The sequence below is a fragment of the Sander lucioperca genome, chromosome 2 (assembly GCF_008315115.2).
Source record: "Sander lucioperca isolate FBNREF2018 chromosome 2, SLUC_FBN_1.2, whole genome shotgun sequence".
NCBI classification, from domain to species: Eukaryota; Metazoa; Chordata; class Actinopteri; order Perciformes; family Percidae; genus Sander; species Sander lucioperca.
This window is the reverse complement of record NC_050174.1, coordinates 36,385,388-36,401,642: the sequence shown is the minus strand read 5'-3', so window position 1 is coordinate 36,401,642 and position 16,255 is coordinate 36,385,388. Positions and strand designations below refer to the sequence as shown.

Genomic DNA, 16,255 nt, shown 5'->3' with positions numbered 1-16,255 from the left:
TGTGTCTGTGTGTTTGTGTGTGTGTGTGTGTGTGGGGGGGGGTGTATGTGTTGGTGTGTGTGTGTGTGTGTGTGTGTGGGTGTAAGAGAGAGAGGGGGGGTGCCTATTTAAAACATAAACCTGTTGATGTAGGTCACCGACTCTTAGATCAATCTTCTGAAACCCTCAGTTCTCTCCATTACCCTTCAACCTTATTTTCTCTGCCATCCCCCAATGTGTGTATTATTTCATCCACACACACACACACACACACGCATGCATGTACGCACGCATGCACGCACATGCCCCCCCCCCCCCAATCTGCCCCGTCCCTTACACCAGGCTCTCTTTCTTTTCTTTACTTTTCTTTTCTTGTCTTTCTCTGTTTATCTCTCACTTCCCTCATTGTACTGTAATGGTCATGGCAGAGGAATCCCTCAAGTGTGTGTGTGTGTGTGTGTGTGTGTGGGCGGGGTGTCTTTATTGTGTAAAAAGATGTATTTATCCACTTTCTCTGGATGCCTTCCATTATAGATTATAGGTTTGTGAGTAAAACATCTCACAAGATCAGGATCACTTGGTGATAAATAGAAAAAAAACACGCTGCATTTTTGCGTCTTTCATTGTGTGAAGCACTGCAGGGGAACAATGTTTTTTTAGATTAGATTGAAATGCCATTCAATGCAAGATAAGATACCTTTGAGATTGATTGGTGCCGTGACAGGACCTGCTCATTCTCTCACACTCCCAGCTGCATAGCAAAACAGTTGTGTGAATGAGTGGTTTTGAATCTGTGGGACAGACAACACGCTTGGTGGCCAGCTAGATGAAAGCAATGTGCAGCAGCATAACAGTTTTTTTTTTTTAATTATTATTCTGTTTGATAATCAGGATCTGTTGACCACACTTGTTCAAGGATTTGCTTCCTTCTCAATCCTGCCATCTGGCCCTTAGTTTTCCAGAGCTGCAAATGCCTGAAAGAGGGGCTGTCCCACACCTACTGTACCGAGGATGTGTGTGCGCCATGCGTGTCCTTGTTCAGGAGTGATAGAGTAGACCCGAGGGAGAAGGAGGGAGTCTGAATAGGATGGCTTGGATTCTGTTGGATAGGAGGGCCGGCATGCCAAAAAAAGTGGGAGAAACAAAAGAATAGAGAACTGTGGCAATTTCAGAAGTGCACACAAAACACAAAAAGGAGCATGAGTGAACAAAGGCCTGCTCCTTTAAATTGTGTGCTGGTCAGTGAATCGTAAAGTCCCGCTTCTTCTCCAATGAAAATACTCCCCCTGTTCTGGGTTGCCTCTCTGTTTTGGGAACTCTTTTGAAATGCAATTAGCATTTCGTCCAGGCCCAACCAGTTACATGCAATGAAGTAATACCCTTTCTAATTTGGCCCTTTGGTCTGCGAGACTGTGGAGAGCACAACCTTATTTAATCCCCTGAAAGTGCTTTTCTGTTTGCCTCCATCACTGTGTGTCATACAGGCTAATCAGTCAGCCAATGCTCAAACTGGAAAGCGCTCTAAATTGCTCACGCACTGGTTCCTACTCAATTGGAACCACTTTCCTTTTTCTATATTCCTTGCTTCCCACTATTTCCTAAGAAAAAAAAGTCTTGTTTTTAGTTAGGGATGCGAGATGCCATTGGCTCAACTTAAGAGCAGCCGACCACGGCCGGGGGGACAATACCTCACGAGAACTCTCCCTCTCTCTCTCTCTGTTTCTTTTTTTCACAGTAAAATGCACACTTGATTGGCAGCCTCTTGCCCCCTGAAGGAGAAATGCCTGGTTGAAAAGTATCGTCTGACAATAGCTGGAAGGCTGACCTCATGCATTTTTGTTCTTTAGAGAGGTATTCATTCAAGTGTTTTCTACCTCCCCTTACGTGGAATGGCATTATTTGGCTGCAATGCAGCACTCCGCAATCCTCATTTCCCCCAAAATTGTTCTCCGCTTCTTGCTGGACTAATAGTAGGTTTTCTGTTTTTATCCTCAAAATAAATAGAGTTCTGTTTTGGGGTCTTGAGCTCTCCAAAATAAGCCAAGTGACTAACACAGAGTTTTTGTGTCAGATTTAATGATGTATATTTTAGCTCTACTCGCTTATTAAGTTTCTTAATTTCTTCTCCCCAACTTCTCTGCACGGCGAGAACATTCACTGATCTAAAAATATCAGAGGGAGAAACTACATGCGAAGTGCAATTATGGGCTTGTGAGTTGACTGGGCATAGCAGCCGCGGCTACACAGGGCTGAGAAAACGGACGGTGGGTGGTTTCTGTGGTAGGGCCCGGCACACATTGGGCTGGTGGCATCGCTTAGCGTGATGTGCAGCTCAAACAGAAAACAATCCAATAAACAGCAGAGGAGGCACCATGGTTTCGGGCCAAACACATGAGACTCATAAATAAAAAAAAATAAAAATAAATAAAATTAAAAAAAGAGAAACATCTTGGTTGGTTGTATGCATGAAATGACACGATAGCATTATTACTTTTTGTTTTATTAGATTTGCTCAATTCAATTTTATGTTTAATGTATCAACAGATTTATTTAACCAAAATATTTTTGAGTAAGCTCTTGAATCTGCCTGCTCATATCATATACATATCGTATTATACATTTTTCATATGTAGTCTGACTTCTGAATAATTACCTGGCCTTCCAACCCCCAAGGCACTTTTCCATTTTTCCACTGTTTATATCCCAAAAGAATTGGCTTAGCAGTCACCCCATACATTACACATAAATACAGATTGATATACACAAAGGCTTATTATCACCTCCTTCTATATGCCATTCTGCCTACCACACCATCTGTTTCTGTTTACGTATCTGTTTATCTCTGTCAGTATCGGTCGTACTGTCTGTTTGCGTGGTCGGTATTTAGTGTGAATTTGTCCGGAGGAGACACAAAAACGTTCCAAGAACACACTGTTATATTAGTTGATGTTAATGACAGAGCAGTTTCTTTTTGTGGCCAGACTGACTCCATATCACCGACCAGAGCTGTAAGATTGATGAATGAGATCCCACTGCAGGCCTCCCAGTGTCAGACAACTGGAGATCACTCTCTGTGCGTGTGTGTGTGTGTGTGTGTGTGTATGTGGGTGCATGTGACTAACTGCCAGATATAACCACAAGCTCTATACCAAGGGCGTCTCAGGACCAGGGAAGCCTCAGGGCAGGGATGCCTCATGGGAAAGCCCTTGATTAAAACTCTACAGACTGTTATCCCACACACCCTCGACCAAAAAGGAAGTAAGCAAATTGCTTTCCTCTTTTAAAGCTCGAAATACGTAGTTTTCGTTATAGTGATATAACTAGGGTCAAGGCTACGTGCTTGGCTATGATTACAGAGGCTGGTACTTCACCTCGAGAAGCTCCCGGAGAGCTAAAGTGGCAAAACGCGATGACAGATTCTGTCTTCAATGAGACAAAGAATGGAGGCATATTTTTTTAGTTAACGAGAAGAAAGTTAACCCGTTGTTTACATGATCCTGTTTAAATCAATCTAAAATAAAAACCATAACAGCTAGAGCATTCAATCTTTTTTTGCAGCAGAAAGCTAAGGCTTCTGTCTTTCGTATCATTACGTTGTACACTTTTGATCCCGCTGTCACGTTACATGATGTCTGGTGCAAAACAGATGTTATGCAGATGAAACTATCAAAACGCCTTTACACTCTGCTCATAAAATTGAGCATTTCACAAAAACGAAAAAATGTACATAGTTGAAATAACTTAGGGAGTGTAAATATTTTGTTCATGTTTCTACATTTAGAAACCTTTTGGATCAATATGTTTTGTGTGTTTAATAGGTAAAATTTGACAGTGAAAACACGTCGGATTTCTTCATTTGTTTTTGTTGTTGAGACAATTACATTACTTTATTAATTGTTATGGTTTATTGACTTACCTAACCTTTTAGCTTTAGGTTGTACTAATTTTAGGGATATGAAGCATTTAAAGATACTTCTAAGAAATGACATCACAATACTTAAAAATACCAATGTAGGCACTGGCAGACCATTTCTATTGCAGAGTTCAATGGGTTTAGTCACCCACTGTAAAACATAAGCGCCTGTGACAGCTCACATGATTACTTATACTTACAGGCTGTCAACAGTCCGAAACCTGACTTAACTACAGAATGGCACAAGGCACGTGCTATACAGTGAATCCTGCAGTGTCACGCTTACCACCATCCTCTGACTGTTACAGTCTTGCAGTGAATAATTGATTCCAAAGATTACGACACAGCGGCCGCTGTCAGGAGAAACCCTAGAGGCATCAGCGGGCGAGCACTGACCCCAGGAGCAGCCCTGCAACCAGACACCCCCTGTGCACCTCCGACAGGGATATCCAATAGATCAGTGTGTGTGTGTGTGTGTGTGTGTGTGTGTGTGTGTGTGTGTGTGTGTGTGTGTGGGGGGGCTGCATGATATGAGGAAAATATGATAACGTTGAATATCGCGATAACGATATTCCTTGCGATAAATTAACTATTACTATTACTTATTAATTAATATTAAAATGTACTCAGTTCTGCCTTTCTGTTGCTTTCAGTATTCTTCTAAAATACAACAAATTGCCTGTTGAATTTAAAACAAATAAAAGGAAATCATTCCTAACATTCTTTTATTGAACAAATTGAACATTGAGTTGACAATAACAGGCACCACTAAAAAAAGAATGACAGTTACCCTTTAAAGTGCAGTTGTCTACTGATATGTTCTTTCAACTAACATAAAAAATCTCGTAGTGTCTATTGCGATATGTATATTTGTGTGTGCGTGTGTGTGCGGTCTGTCTGCAAGGGATCTGATGTAATAGTTTTTGTGACCCAGGCACCTAACACCGGTAGGCTGCTTTAAGAAGGGCTGACAGGTGACGGGGTCAAACCAACGCTGACCAGCACTGATGTTATCACTGTTGACTGCTCAGGGTGCTTATCACGTCTGAGCCTGTCGGGAAGGCCTGTCTGGTGATGAGCTATCCATCACAGAGATACAGGAGAAAGGAGTTTGTCTCCAAGAAGAAGGAAGTGATAAGATGTGTGACAGAGAGAGATCCAGTGGTGGAATGTAGCTAGGTATATTTACTCAAGTACATTTGAGGGACTTGTACTTTACCTGAGTCTTTTCTTTTCATGCCACTTTGTACTTCTACTCCGCTACATTTCAGAGAAAAAATATTGTACTTCTGGGTGCCCGGGTAGCTCAGTTGGTAGAGCGGGCGCCCATATATAGAGGTTTACTCCTCGACGCAGAGGGTTAGGCCCGGGTTAGACTCTGACCTGCAGCCCTTTGCTGCATGTCATTCCCCCCTCTCTCTCCCCTTTCATTTCTTCTGCTGTCCTGTCAAAATAAAGGCCGAAAATGCCCAAAAAAATAATCATAAAAAAAAACAAAAAAGAAAGAAATATTGTACTTTTTTACTCCACTACATTCATCTGACAGCTTTAGTTACTTTACTAAGTAACTCTCTTACTAAGTACTCTTTATAGATTAAGATTTGTGCACACAGAACACATGTAGGTTGTTATAGTAACATCATATTTTATAAACTACAAGTACAGCTGAGCCGATTTAACACTTAGTTGATTGACAGAACTGTTTTTGACCATTTCAGTTTCTAAAATGTGAGGATTTTTCTGCATCGAGTACTTTTAATACTTTGAGTACATTTTCCTGATGATACTTACATACTTTTACCTAAGTAACATTTTAAATGCAGGATTTCTACTTGTAACAGTAAGAGTATTTTTTTTTCAGTGTGGTATAAGTACTTTTACTTAAGTAAAGGATCGGAATACTTCTTCCACCACTGGAGAGATCAGGAGATACAGAGGAGTGATTGCAAGAGATACTCTGCACATGACGTATGTGTGCGTTTGTGTGTCCAGTTGCATGTGTGTGTTGTCTATGCATTGTTCCCCTTAGCTTTGATCTGAGCTTAGCCGCTGAAACGAGTGGACTTAGTGGTACTCCTGGTGTAGCTCAATGCCCAGCGCTAAGAAACTTTCCTGGCAAGCACAAAGCCTGCTTGTGCAAGAGGACCATAATTCTTAATGACTCTGCATATTGAAAAGAAGAAAGAAGTTAGCTGGAAGTATTATGTACTGGACAAAAATGGTTATGGTGATTGCAGGTTCAAGGCCAAGGCTTAAGGTGATTAGAGTCAGATTTAAATAACAACTTTAGCAATTTGTGACTAACTAATGAAGAGTGATTCAGGATTGTTCCCAGCCAAATGTTATTTGAGCTTGATGACTTAAGAGTGTATCTAACGATGCATTGTTGTTCTGTTGTGGATGAATCCAGTGATGTGCATCACACATTTAGCCAGTACTATATATAGTGAGGGTAATATTTACTGGATGCTGTGTGTTCCAGGAAGTAATGTAATATAAAAGAAAGTCAGCTGACTGAGGTTAAAGTCACAGAATAAGTCAATAAAAGCAATTTTGGATGTTCAGAATGTGCAGTCTCTTTAGTTGTGGTGTTGTCTGTGGCTTGTCCGAGCGCCAGGTCTCAGAGTCCTGGTCCCAACCATCATTTTCTTTTCCTTTGGCACACGGTATTTGTGATGGACAGTGTGTTTTCATGCATTTCAGAGCTCTCCAGTGTCCTGGCCTGTCACCCAGCTGTCTGTCTGAGCATTGAGATCCTGCATTTTGGATGCATATGCTGACTGTGCCAGCTCTGGTAAATGCATCCATGTATGCAAACTTCTGTGTGTGTGTGTGTGTGTGTGTGTGTGTGTGTGTGTGTGCACGCATGCTACTGTGTCTCTGTGCACCTCTCAACATGGATTCTGACTCCCAGCCTTATCAATGTCAGAGGTCTGCGCCAGGCACTCCATGCTGCCTTTTGCTGTGACAGACAGATCAGTGGTCCCCCTGTAACCCCCGGGGTCAAGGTTGGCACGACACATGATGCCAGCATAAAAACTGCCCTGCCGCTTTTAAACAGACCTGTGCCATCCACACAGCATCTGCTTTGTATTAGGCCCTTTGAAGGAAGTGCGGCATCTGGGTCAGTGGATGTGAAAGGGACCACCCCTCTGTTTTGGAGTAGGGGGTTAGGAGGTTAGAGAGTTGGATGCTTGCTACCATCCATCTAAAAGATTGTGGTCTAAGTGATGTTAGGCAGTCATTTGGATGTTTGGAAGTAAGGTTTACTGAAGAAATAGAGAGTGGGAAGTCAGACCTTTTGTTCTGAAAACTGAAGGCAAACATGACATAGAGAGACTGAAATGAAAGGTCCCATATTGTAAAAGTGGGATTTCCTTTTGTCTTTTGATGTCTTTTTTTTAAATTATAAAGCATGTCGAGGTGCTTTATAAATACTGTGAAAACGCTCAATCCACAGAGAAATGCACACAGACTGTATTCAGAAACAGAGCTTTTAAACGAGCCGTCAGGACTTCTGTACTGTTGTGATGTCACAACTATAATATATATAGGTCAAAAGTGCCGCTACAGTCATTCCCCGGCTGCAATGACGGCGCAGAGACTCCGCGAGCGCAGATGCGGAATACCTGGAAACGTTAAGCAATCAACCAACAGACTGTGCTTTTTTGAGGAGGGGGGGCTTAAAGAAACAGACGCTAAAAGACAGAGGGTGAATACAGGTATATTCAGGCAGACAGTATGAGAAAAATAATGTGTTTTCTGAACATTAAAGCATGAAATCATGTTCTAGTAGAAACCCAGAATACAAGTATGAAACTGAAAATGAGCATGATGTGATAAAATTGTCATAATCTTTAGCAAAGTTGTATGCTGTGGTCAATGAGGTATTGTCATGACCAAAACTTTCTGTGCCTTGACCATCCGATATGACAGGCAAGTGGATATACACACAGCAGGTGTCCAGATATATAATTGCACACACCGTCGGGTACATTACCCACGAGAGTGTAGCTGAGACTAGTCTAGACTGATCCCGTCGTCTAACGCAGTTTCTGTGAGGTGGTGCAAGAGAGAGGCTTTATAGCTTTTCACGTAAGCTCTCAGTCAGTGGCGCAGGAAGTTCCCATCACCAGGAGAGAGAGCAGGGCGAATAACAGGATTTATTCTCTTTGTCCAGCGACACACTCACCTCTCTTCCCCCTTAGCCTCACCCTCTGTTCCCCACTGTCCAGCCCTGCTCCCCACTAGCTCTAAATCCTTTTTTGATGGATTTCCCAGCAATCTTTCCACTTCTGGCATGTGTGTGACACACGCACACACACACACACACACACACACACACACACACACACACACACACGTGCCCCTTGACACCACTTCCACACAAACTGTCACTCATGCATTTGCTCTCCCTCTGTCACACACCGGTTATCATCTGCATCAATTGATTTTGACTGTATCTGTCAACCAACAACTTCTAAAGCTGATACAGTGTCTTGTTCTACTCTCTAAGCTGACAAAGTGATTGATGGATGGTTGCTATTTAAACACTCACCACTACTAAGTAAAACTCAGATTGATATAACAGTAATGGAACATATGAAATGTCCAACTTTCCTAAATGATTTCTGCTTTTGAAAAAAAAAGGGAACCAAACAGCATGACTTCATCCACCGTAGCTGCTGATGTTCTTTTTCAACCTTGTAATTAAGAGCACTTTTTTTTTTTAAAGACCTTACGTGTTCATACCGTTGGCAAGGCTGTGTGGTGCAGATTATGAATGGGATGGGTAAGAGGCAGCAGGGAGGGGAAAGACAGGACAGAGTGGCTGCAATTTAGCTATAAACTGGCTCCACCCCACTTGTCATGCTGTGTTGTTTTGTTGTGTTAACCATGACAACTGTCTCAGTGGCTCCATCCAGCTTTAGGATTATTCTGGGTGAGAGGAGAGAGGAAGCAGAGGACATAAGGAGAGGAGACAAGGAGCGAGGAGAAGAGAAGTGGAGGGAAGAGGGGTGTAGAAGAGACGTGAGGATGATTGGAGGATGCAGGAGGGCAGAAAAGATAATTAGAGAGAGAGAGAAGAGTGTGTGTTGGCAGCGAAGAATTGCACGGGAGGCTGTCTGAAGCGTCACGCTGAACTACTGAAACTATACCTCAAGTGATCACATTTATATTCTGGCGTGACATATGAAATTCATGTCGTCAAGAAGAATAAACTCTGCAACAACTGCTTTAACAGTTATGACAACATGAAGACAACAGCCATTGAAATTGTGGAGTAATGTAATGAATCATTTAGACCATAATGGCCAGCAAGCCTGCCCGCCAGCATGGCTGCACATTTTCAAAAGCCAGGCCATTTGAACATCTGGCCACTCCATGCTGCCTGTAGATCATAATCATTTTAATCTGCTGACTGGATATTTCTTACATTTCTTGAGGGTGATGTGTAGGCGTTCATATACATTTTAGACTTAGTATTTGTGCAATATTATGGAGTATTAGAACAGATCTCTAAGACATCAAATCTGAAGTGTATTTATGTAGTCACTGGATGAACTAAAAATCTACTTTCTGTAGCTTTCCCAAACCCCTCAAAATAATTTACTGCTGTAATATGCATTACGTTTATCTGTCAAGTCCTCTCTTGACTTATTTTTAAACCCCCTTTTACTGCTTTTTAATCTGATGTTGATGTAATTCCTTCTCTCCTAACTTCCTATTTCTTGACTTGACTTTAGTTTATCATGTCAGTTGTTTTGTATTACATGTTGTGTTATTCCTTGTTATGCACCTTCTATTTCTTTAATGTTTTTTTTATCTGTATTGAGGCAGGTTTTAAACCATCTGCCTCGACTGGAAAGGACATTGGGTCAACTGCTGTTGTTTTAAGTGTGCTATTTAAATAAAGATGACTTTGACTATTGTTGACTGTTCCTGCACATGCTTTCCCCTTTTTGTAGGAATGCTCCCTGTCCTGCTAGCTGGGTTGATTCTGGCTCTGTCCATCCCTGGCACGGCGTCTGAGTCAGCCACACTGCGGTTCCTGGGGCAGACCAACTTTGTTGTCAATGAGAGCAGCGCGGCGGTGATCCGGCTGGTCGTGGAGAGAGTGGGAGACCCGGTCAATGTGACGGCTTTGGTTCTGGTAGGTCACGGGACAAACTCATCACTGATGACTCATTGTGCATCCCCACTCATCAACCTGTCAAGTCATCTCTTCTGTCTGTATCTGATCACCTCGCTGCGTTGCTGAGCTGCCACCTTTATGTTCAGTGAAGGAGAGAGTCAGCGACCGTTTCATCTATGGCAGGCAGTGGCCAGTAAACAGACCTCTCGTGTCTGCAGAAAATCACAGAGTGGGTTTTGGCTTTACGTCCTCCACATGGGGGCAAGTGTCAGCTGCTCACAGTTGGTTGTCTGGTAAGGCGAGCTGGCCGCGCACTGGATTGTGGTTGGGGGGGTTTCCTATTCTTCTTGATATCTTTACCATGTTTCTTCTTACATGAACTTTTATACCTGAGCTGCCATATTAGTTCATGAAATACAGTGTTTTGGTACTTTTTCAATAAAGCGTGCAATTTCACATTATTTTGGACCATTATTATGACCATATCTGTGTCTAAAATGTTGGAAAAGCTAAAGCAGATAATAAATAAATAACACTCAAAAAGCTTAAAGACAAAACTTGCTAAAAAAAACAAGGTCCACTGGGGACCAACTACAATTATTAGATCTGCTAACAGTCATTAGTTAGTTTTGATGCTCACCACTTAGGTGGTGCCCAAAACGGCTTGGGTGCTGCGCCTATTAAGCTACATAATGGCAGGGAACACACTGAAATACTGTGTAATATCAGGCTTCCTTCAGGAAACTATAGGGCATAGTGAAAAGCGCAACTCACGATCAAGCAGATAAAGGCACCAGTAGAAAAGAAGGAAAGAGACAGGAACACAATATCTTCTCTCTGCTGTGGTAAAGAGCTGAAACCAGCAAAAACATCCAGCCCGGGGCATCCTATATGCTCATTTGTCTAAGCAAATTAATTGGATAAACTCCTTCCAGAAAAATGCGGAGTTTTTTTGTGATTGTTGCGGGCAGAAATCCTTGATTATGCGGCACGCGTTCTTAAAAAATGCGATGGAATATGCGGGATATTTATGCAATTTTATGCAATGAAATTGCGGGAACTTGCAAAAACTGCGGTTTCATCATGGCTTCATCGCGGGGTTTGCAGCTTTTCGATGATGTTCACGTCGCGTAATTACGTCACTTCATAACGTTCCCATGGCAACAGGGGAAAATGGCTGCTTTTGTGTGAAGTAAACGCAACATTTTTCAACTTTCTGCTAAGATATATGTGAGTTTTTTGCAACGAAAATGCGGGGATTATGAAATCATGCAAGCCCCGCATATTTTGCGTGGAAATTGGCAATTTATGCGGCGAAAGTGCGGCGTATTTGAAAAAATGCAGCCCCCGCATAAATATGCAGACTTTGGCTGATTATGCATTGAATTATGCGATCGCATAATCACGTTTTTCTGGAGGGACTGTCTAAGGCAGTCTTTCTCAAATGGGGGTACGTGTACCCCTGGGGGTACTTTGGAGTACTGCAGGGGGTAGCGCTGTATTATAACTCTTTTTTTTTTGTTCTACCAAAAATGTTTTGCGCTTGTCAGAGGTTACCTGGCTTAACAAAAACACAATTCAAAGGGGGTACAATATTTAAAAAAAAAGTTTGAGAACCACTGGTCTAAGGCACAGATCATGTACCTGCAGCATCCTGGGTTCAAACCCTTCTTTGATCTATCATGCCACGTTGTCTCCATCTCTCTTGTGCCTTACCTGTTCTCTCCATTTCACACTTTTAAATAAATGTAAAAAAAAAAAAAAAAAAAAAAAGTATTTCAAACAAACAGAAAACACACAAAGAAGCCAGAATCTTTCTTTAAGTTAAACGACGAGTGATACAAATGAATGTCTGCTTGTCTCACCCAGCTAGAGGGAGTGGACACAGAGGACTTTGAAGCCATTAATGCTGCAGCCTTCCTGCTGTCCACTGAGTCCAGTAAGACCATCTTCATTGCTGTGAAAGAAGACGACTTGCCTGAAGCCGATGAGACATTTACCTTCAACCTAGCACTACAGGTAAATGCCCACTGTTTGTCTGCGTTTGTGTGTGTGTGTGTGTGTGTGTGTGTGTGTGTGTGTGTCAACTTTTCTTTTCCAATGTCTGCTTCTGGATTGATGATGACTTCCCTCTCTTCTTTCTCCCTTCTCTCTTCTCTCTGGAGCTCCAAGCTTCCTTCCCACAAAGTCCCACTGTTCTAATTCTGCCCCTGACCGTCTTAAACCCTAACCCCATCTACTAAGCAGTAGAGGGTGGGGGGTATCAGCCACAGAAAGCCTGGGCGTCTCTGAGCTACAGGGTCTTTGATGTGTGTGCTCTATAGGAGTTTTCCAGGGCTGGCCTGGGTGGGGCCTCTGAGGTTCCCCCACTACAAGACACCTTTGTGAAAAGAAAGTCACTTTTGACAGCCACAGCCACACCACACAGTAGATTCAAGTGATTCTCTCATTCACTGTCCCCATTCACTTCGATGAGCATGTCCGTTCCGAGGATTTCATTTCTGTTTATGTTGTGTGTTCACCATTGCAATTGACACGCTACCGTTGATGAAAGCTCAGTCTGTTACAATGAATCAATTCAACAACTAAGTACATTCAAATCTTGTCATGCATTTTGAGACTTTTTTTTTTGCTGACGCTACCAAAACTCACCATATCATTAGAAGGTGCAATTAGCTACTTTCTTCTAATCCAGTTGTAAGAAAAAAGAAAAAAAGAACAAAGAAAAAAAGGACAGAAAGCTTGCTTTTTTCTTTTCTTTTGGAGAATATTGTCGTGCTTTTACTATTGCGCATAGTAGGGCTGTGCAATTAATCAAAAATGTAATTGTGATTACGATGTTTCCTCCTAACGATCACAAAAACAGAGAAAATCGAGAAAATCGTTAAAACAGATAAATTCTTATTTTGTCTTGTGTTCTGAATAGAAAAATAAAATGTTCAAACGGGAAAAGTATTAAGGGAAATGTCACAGTTCCACGTGTTTTCACTGTTGATTTGTTTGTTTGAACTGTTTCAATGTTTTTTAAGTTCAATAATTGCACCATCTTTTCCAAAAGACAATGAGTAATCCATTACTATAGCGTACTACTTTATATTCCACAATACGTTACCGTAAGGTTGTTCCATAATTGAGCAGCCCTAGAACCTAGTCATGTACATAACAACTCAAGACGTTTTAATGTTTGAAAATGATTTTTAAAGGGTACACGTTGTAAATCCTTGTCAAAGGGAATCAGCATCACAGCCCAGGATGCCTTACACCTAGAGACTATCTCCATGGTTTCATGTAGCCTTTAGCTGTCAGGTTTGATTGATGAGCTCGGGGGGCCTGGTCCTGCTGTCTGCCTGTCTTACCCCTCACTAAAAGACCTAAGCGAAAGGTCATTGTGACTCACTGATTGTCGTCTCTGCCCATTTACAAAACGGCAGCAGCTCTGAGCAGCTGTCAGCAAGAGCGACTTTCCTCACAACATTTTCAATTTGACGCTGCATTTTTGGGACATCTGGTTAAAATCCAGTAGCGCAGGCCCGTATTTAGCCCGCTACAAGAGTGAAAGACCAGATGAGGCCCACTTAGCCCTTCTGTTTACACTACAGCCGAGACAAAGCTTTGGCCAAATGCAACCCTATCAGTTTACTGAAGGACTGTCTGGAGGATGAATGGGCGCTAAAAGGGGTTTCATAGATCAAGCACAAGCAAGAAATAAAGTGTTGACCAGGGTACATTTATCATTTCTGACAGTTTAAACCTAGGGGTGGGACAAAATATCGAAACGGCAACATATTGTCCTTCTTAGTGCGATACGAGAATCGATATGCTGGCGCCAAATATCGATTTTCTAATTAATAAAATAAGTCGCTTTCAATAGATTCCCCTGCTCCCAGCGTCACCACTTTATGGCTCCAAAAAGGTGGCGCTTAACACACGAATGAGGGGAACTTGAACACAAGTTAACTAGCCGAAGAGGAAGAGGTTTTCAATGGGATGGCGGACGGCAGTTTGAGGAAAATAACAGATGCCCCAGACACGTTTAAGTCCAAAGTCTGGACCCATAGTAGCTCTATAGTTGTGTCATTTTAATTTACAGAGTGAAAAACGTGTGCTGCAGGATTGTGCTGTTTTCTAACAGATTGGACTCGCGGTGAATAAAGAGAGAAAAACCTGCACTTAACATTTTCACGGGCATTTTGTCCTCATAGTTAGACTGATATCGTGAGGTATCATTATAGGATTGCCTAGCTATATATTGATTATCGCAGAATTGCTGTATCGTGATATTATCGATATGGTGAGCCGTGTGTCACGTATCGTATCGTGAGGCACCCTGTAATTCCCACGCCTAGTTTAACCTATAAAATTAGTTTCGAAAGACAATATTAAAACAAACTTGTTAGAAGTGAGTACGACAGGTAACAAGACTTGTTATATAGAAACAGTGTAGAATTGTTGGGGACCAGAGCAGGTGCAGCCTACCAGCGTCGTGCAGGAAAAGAAGGTAGAAACACAGTAGGTCTTATATTATTAATATTAGATAAGGGGAGGCAGGGTTTATGTAGTGTGTGTGTGTGTGTGTGTGTGTGTGTGTGTGTGTGTGTGTGTGTGTGTGTGTGTGTGTGAGAATCACTCTACGTTTGAGTATGTGTATGTAGTTGGAAACAGATGAGTCTGTGCGTGTGTGTGTGTGTGTGTGTGTGTGTGTGTGAGCAGCTTGTGGATTCTGTGTCTGTGAGTAGACCGCTACAAGAGCTCAGCAGCAGAAAGAAAGCTCCGTTACAGCTGGGAAAAAAGCCCTATTTGAATAGAGGGATGAATGCGAGAGGCCTAAGCACTTTCTTGTTTTTCATTTCAACTTTGTCGGCTCTCACCTTAACGTGCGCACTGCGCTCGCATACAGCTGTTTTGTTAAGAACGTTCAATTCAACTATCACTTTGTTTGGCTGCGAAAAATGCCTTTCAAATGAGTTTTTGTCGAGAAAATTGTGTTTCTCTTTATCATACTATGTCGAGGCTCTCATAGTCGATCATTTTCCACAATGCCTGAACATATACTTATTAGCCTATGTGCAGATTAGAGCTTGGTGTCAACTATTAAATTAATCGTGAACTATTTTGATAATCAATTAATCTGTTTGAGTCATTTATGAAAAAAAAAGGAAAAATTCTCTGATTCCAGCTTGTTAAATGTGAATATTTTTTAGTTTCTTCTCTCCTCTGTGACGGTAAACTGAATATCTTTGAGTTGTGGACAAAACAAGACATTTAAAGACGTCAGCTTTAAATGTCGATTCATCGTTTAATCGAGAAAATAATCGGCAGATTAATCAGCAATGAAAATAGTTGTTGTTGCAGCCATACTGCAGATGTTTGTACGCTGCAAAGGGGTTTTGGCAGTTTCGGTGGAAGCCTGTGCACTTGGTGGTTGTCAGCACAGTTGGTCCACGAGAAGCTTGTGAAAACATTGGTTAGCTCACTAATGAAAACCTCTGAAAGTTACGCCAAATAACAAGGCTGTGGTCTTTCTCTTTAATGGTGTTCAGAAAAAGGAAAACCCTCCTTGCACGGATCATAAGTTACGGTGTTTTTTTTTTTTTTTGGAAGTCGCTGTGTGATATTTAAGCCCGGTGAGATTTGAAGTTTGTCAGGTCTTAGTGCCGAATCACAGAGCACAGCACAAGTCCTGAAGAGGCGTCCCGCTGTGAGCTAACCTGACAAATGTACCAGGCCGAGACCAGCACTTCCTGTCTTTGTGCCTTCTCACCAGGGCCTCTCAGTGGGAGCACAGAAATGAAGTGAAGACAATGGATAAGGCAGGCGTTCTGGTCTTTTGACATGAGCACGAGTGTCAGGGGGAGGTTAAGATGTGTTCAGGTACATACTGTATGGCCTGGCTTCATCTAACCGTTTTATTCTCCCTGCTTTCCAGAGCTCCTCTAATGGCGTGACGCTGGGAACACCAAACAAGGCAACCATCACCATCCTGTCCAATGACAATGCCTTTGGAATAGTTGCCTTCAACTCGGTAAGAAACCCCCTGTCATCCACATGCATCTCCTATTTATATGTTCATTCACTTTGGTCTCATCCGATACAGTCTATCGGATGATATTCTACCTTCTAACTGTGATTAGTCCTGCATCAATTGGTCATAGTTTGCCACATGGTATTATAATGCAAACGTGTTACAAGCAGAAGCTTCAAGAAATCTGTAACATTGTTTTATTCAT

The 16,255-nt window shown here is 42.1% G+C and overlaps 1 protein-coding gene across 5 annotated transcripts in view; it reads left to right on the top strand.

Annotated features, from left to right (window-relative positions):
* adgrv1 (adhesion G protein-coupled receptor V1) overlaps positions 1-16,255 on the top strand; it is a 170,583-nt gene that overhangs the window by 7,758 nt on the left and 146,570 nt on the right. For all 5 annotated transcript variants that reach the window (XM_035996730.1, XM_031305029.2, XM_031305028.2 and 2 more), the window contains exons 2-4: positions 9,862-10,046; positions 11,898-12,047; positions 15,955-16,050. In XM_035996730.1, the coding sequence (XP_035852623.1) occupies positions 9,864-10,046; positions 11,898-12,047; positions 15,955-16,050 (429 nt within the window). In that variant the 5' untranslated portion in view covers positions 9,862-9,863. The remainder of the gene's footprint in view (positions 1-9,861; positions 10,047-11,897; positions 12,048-15,954; positions 16,051-16,255) is intronic.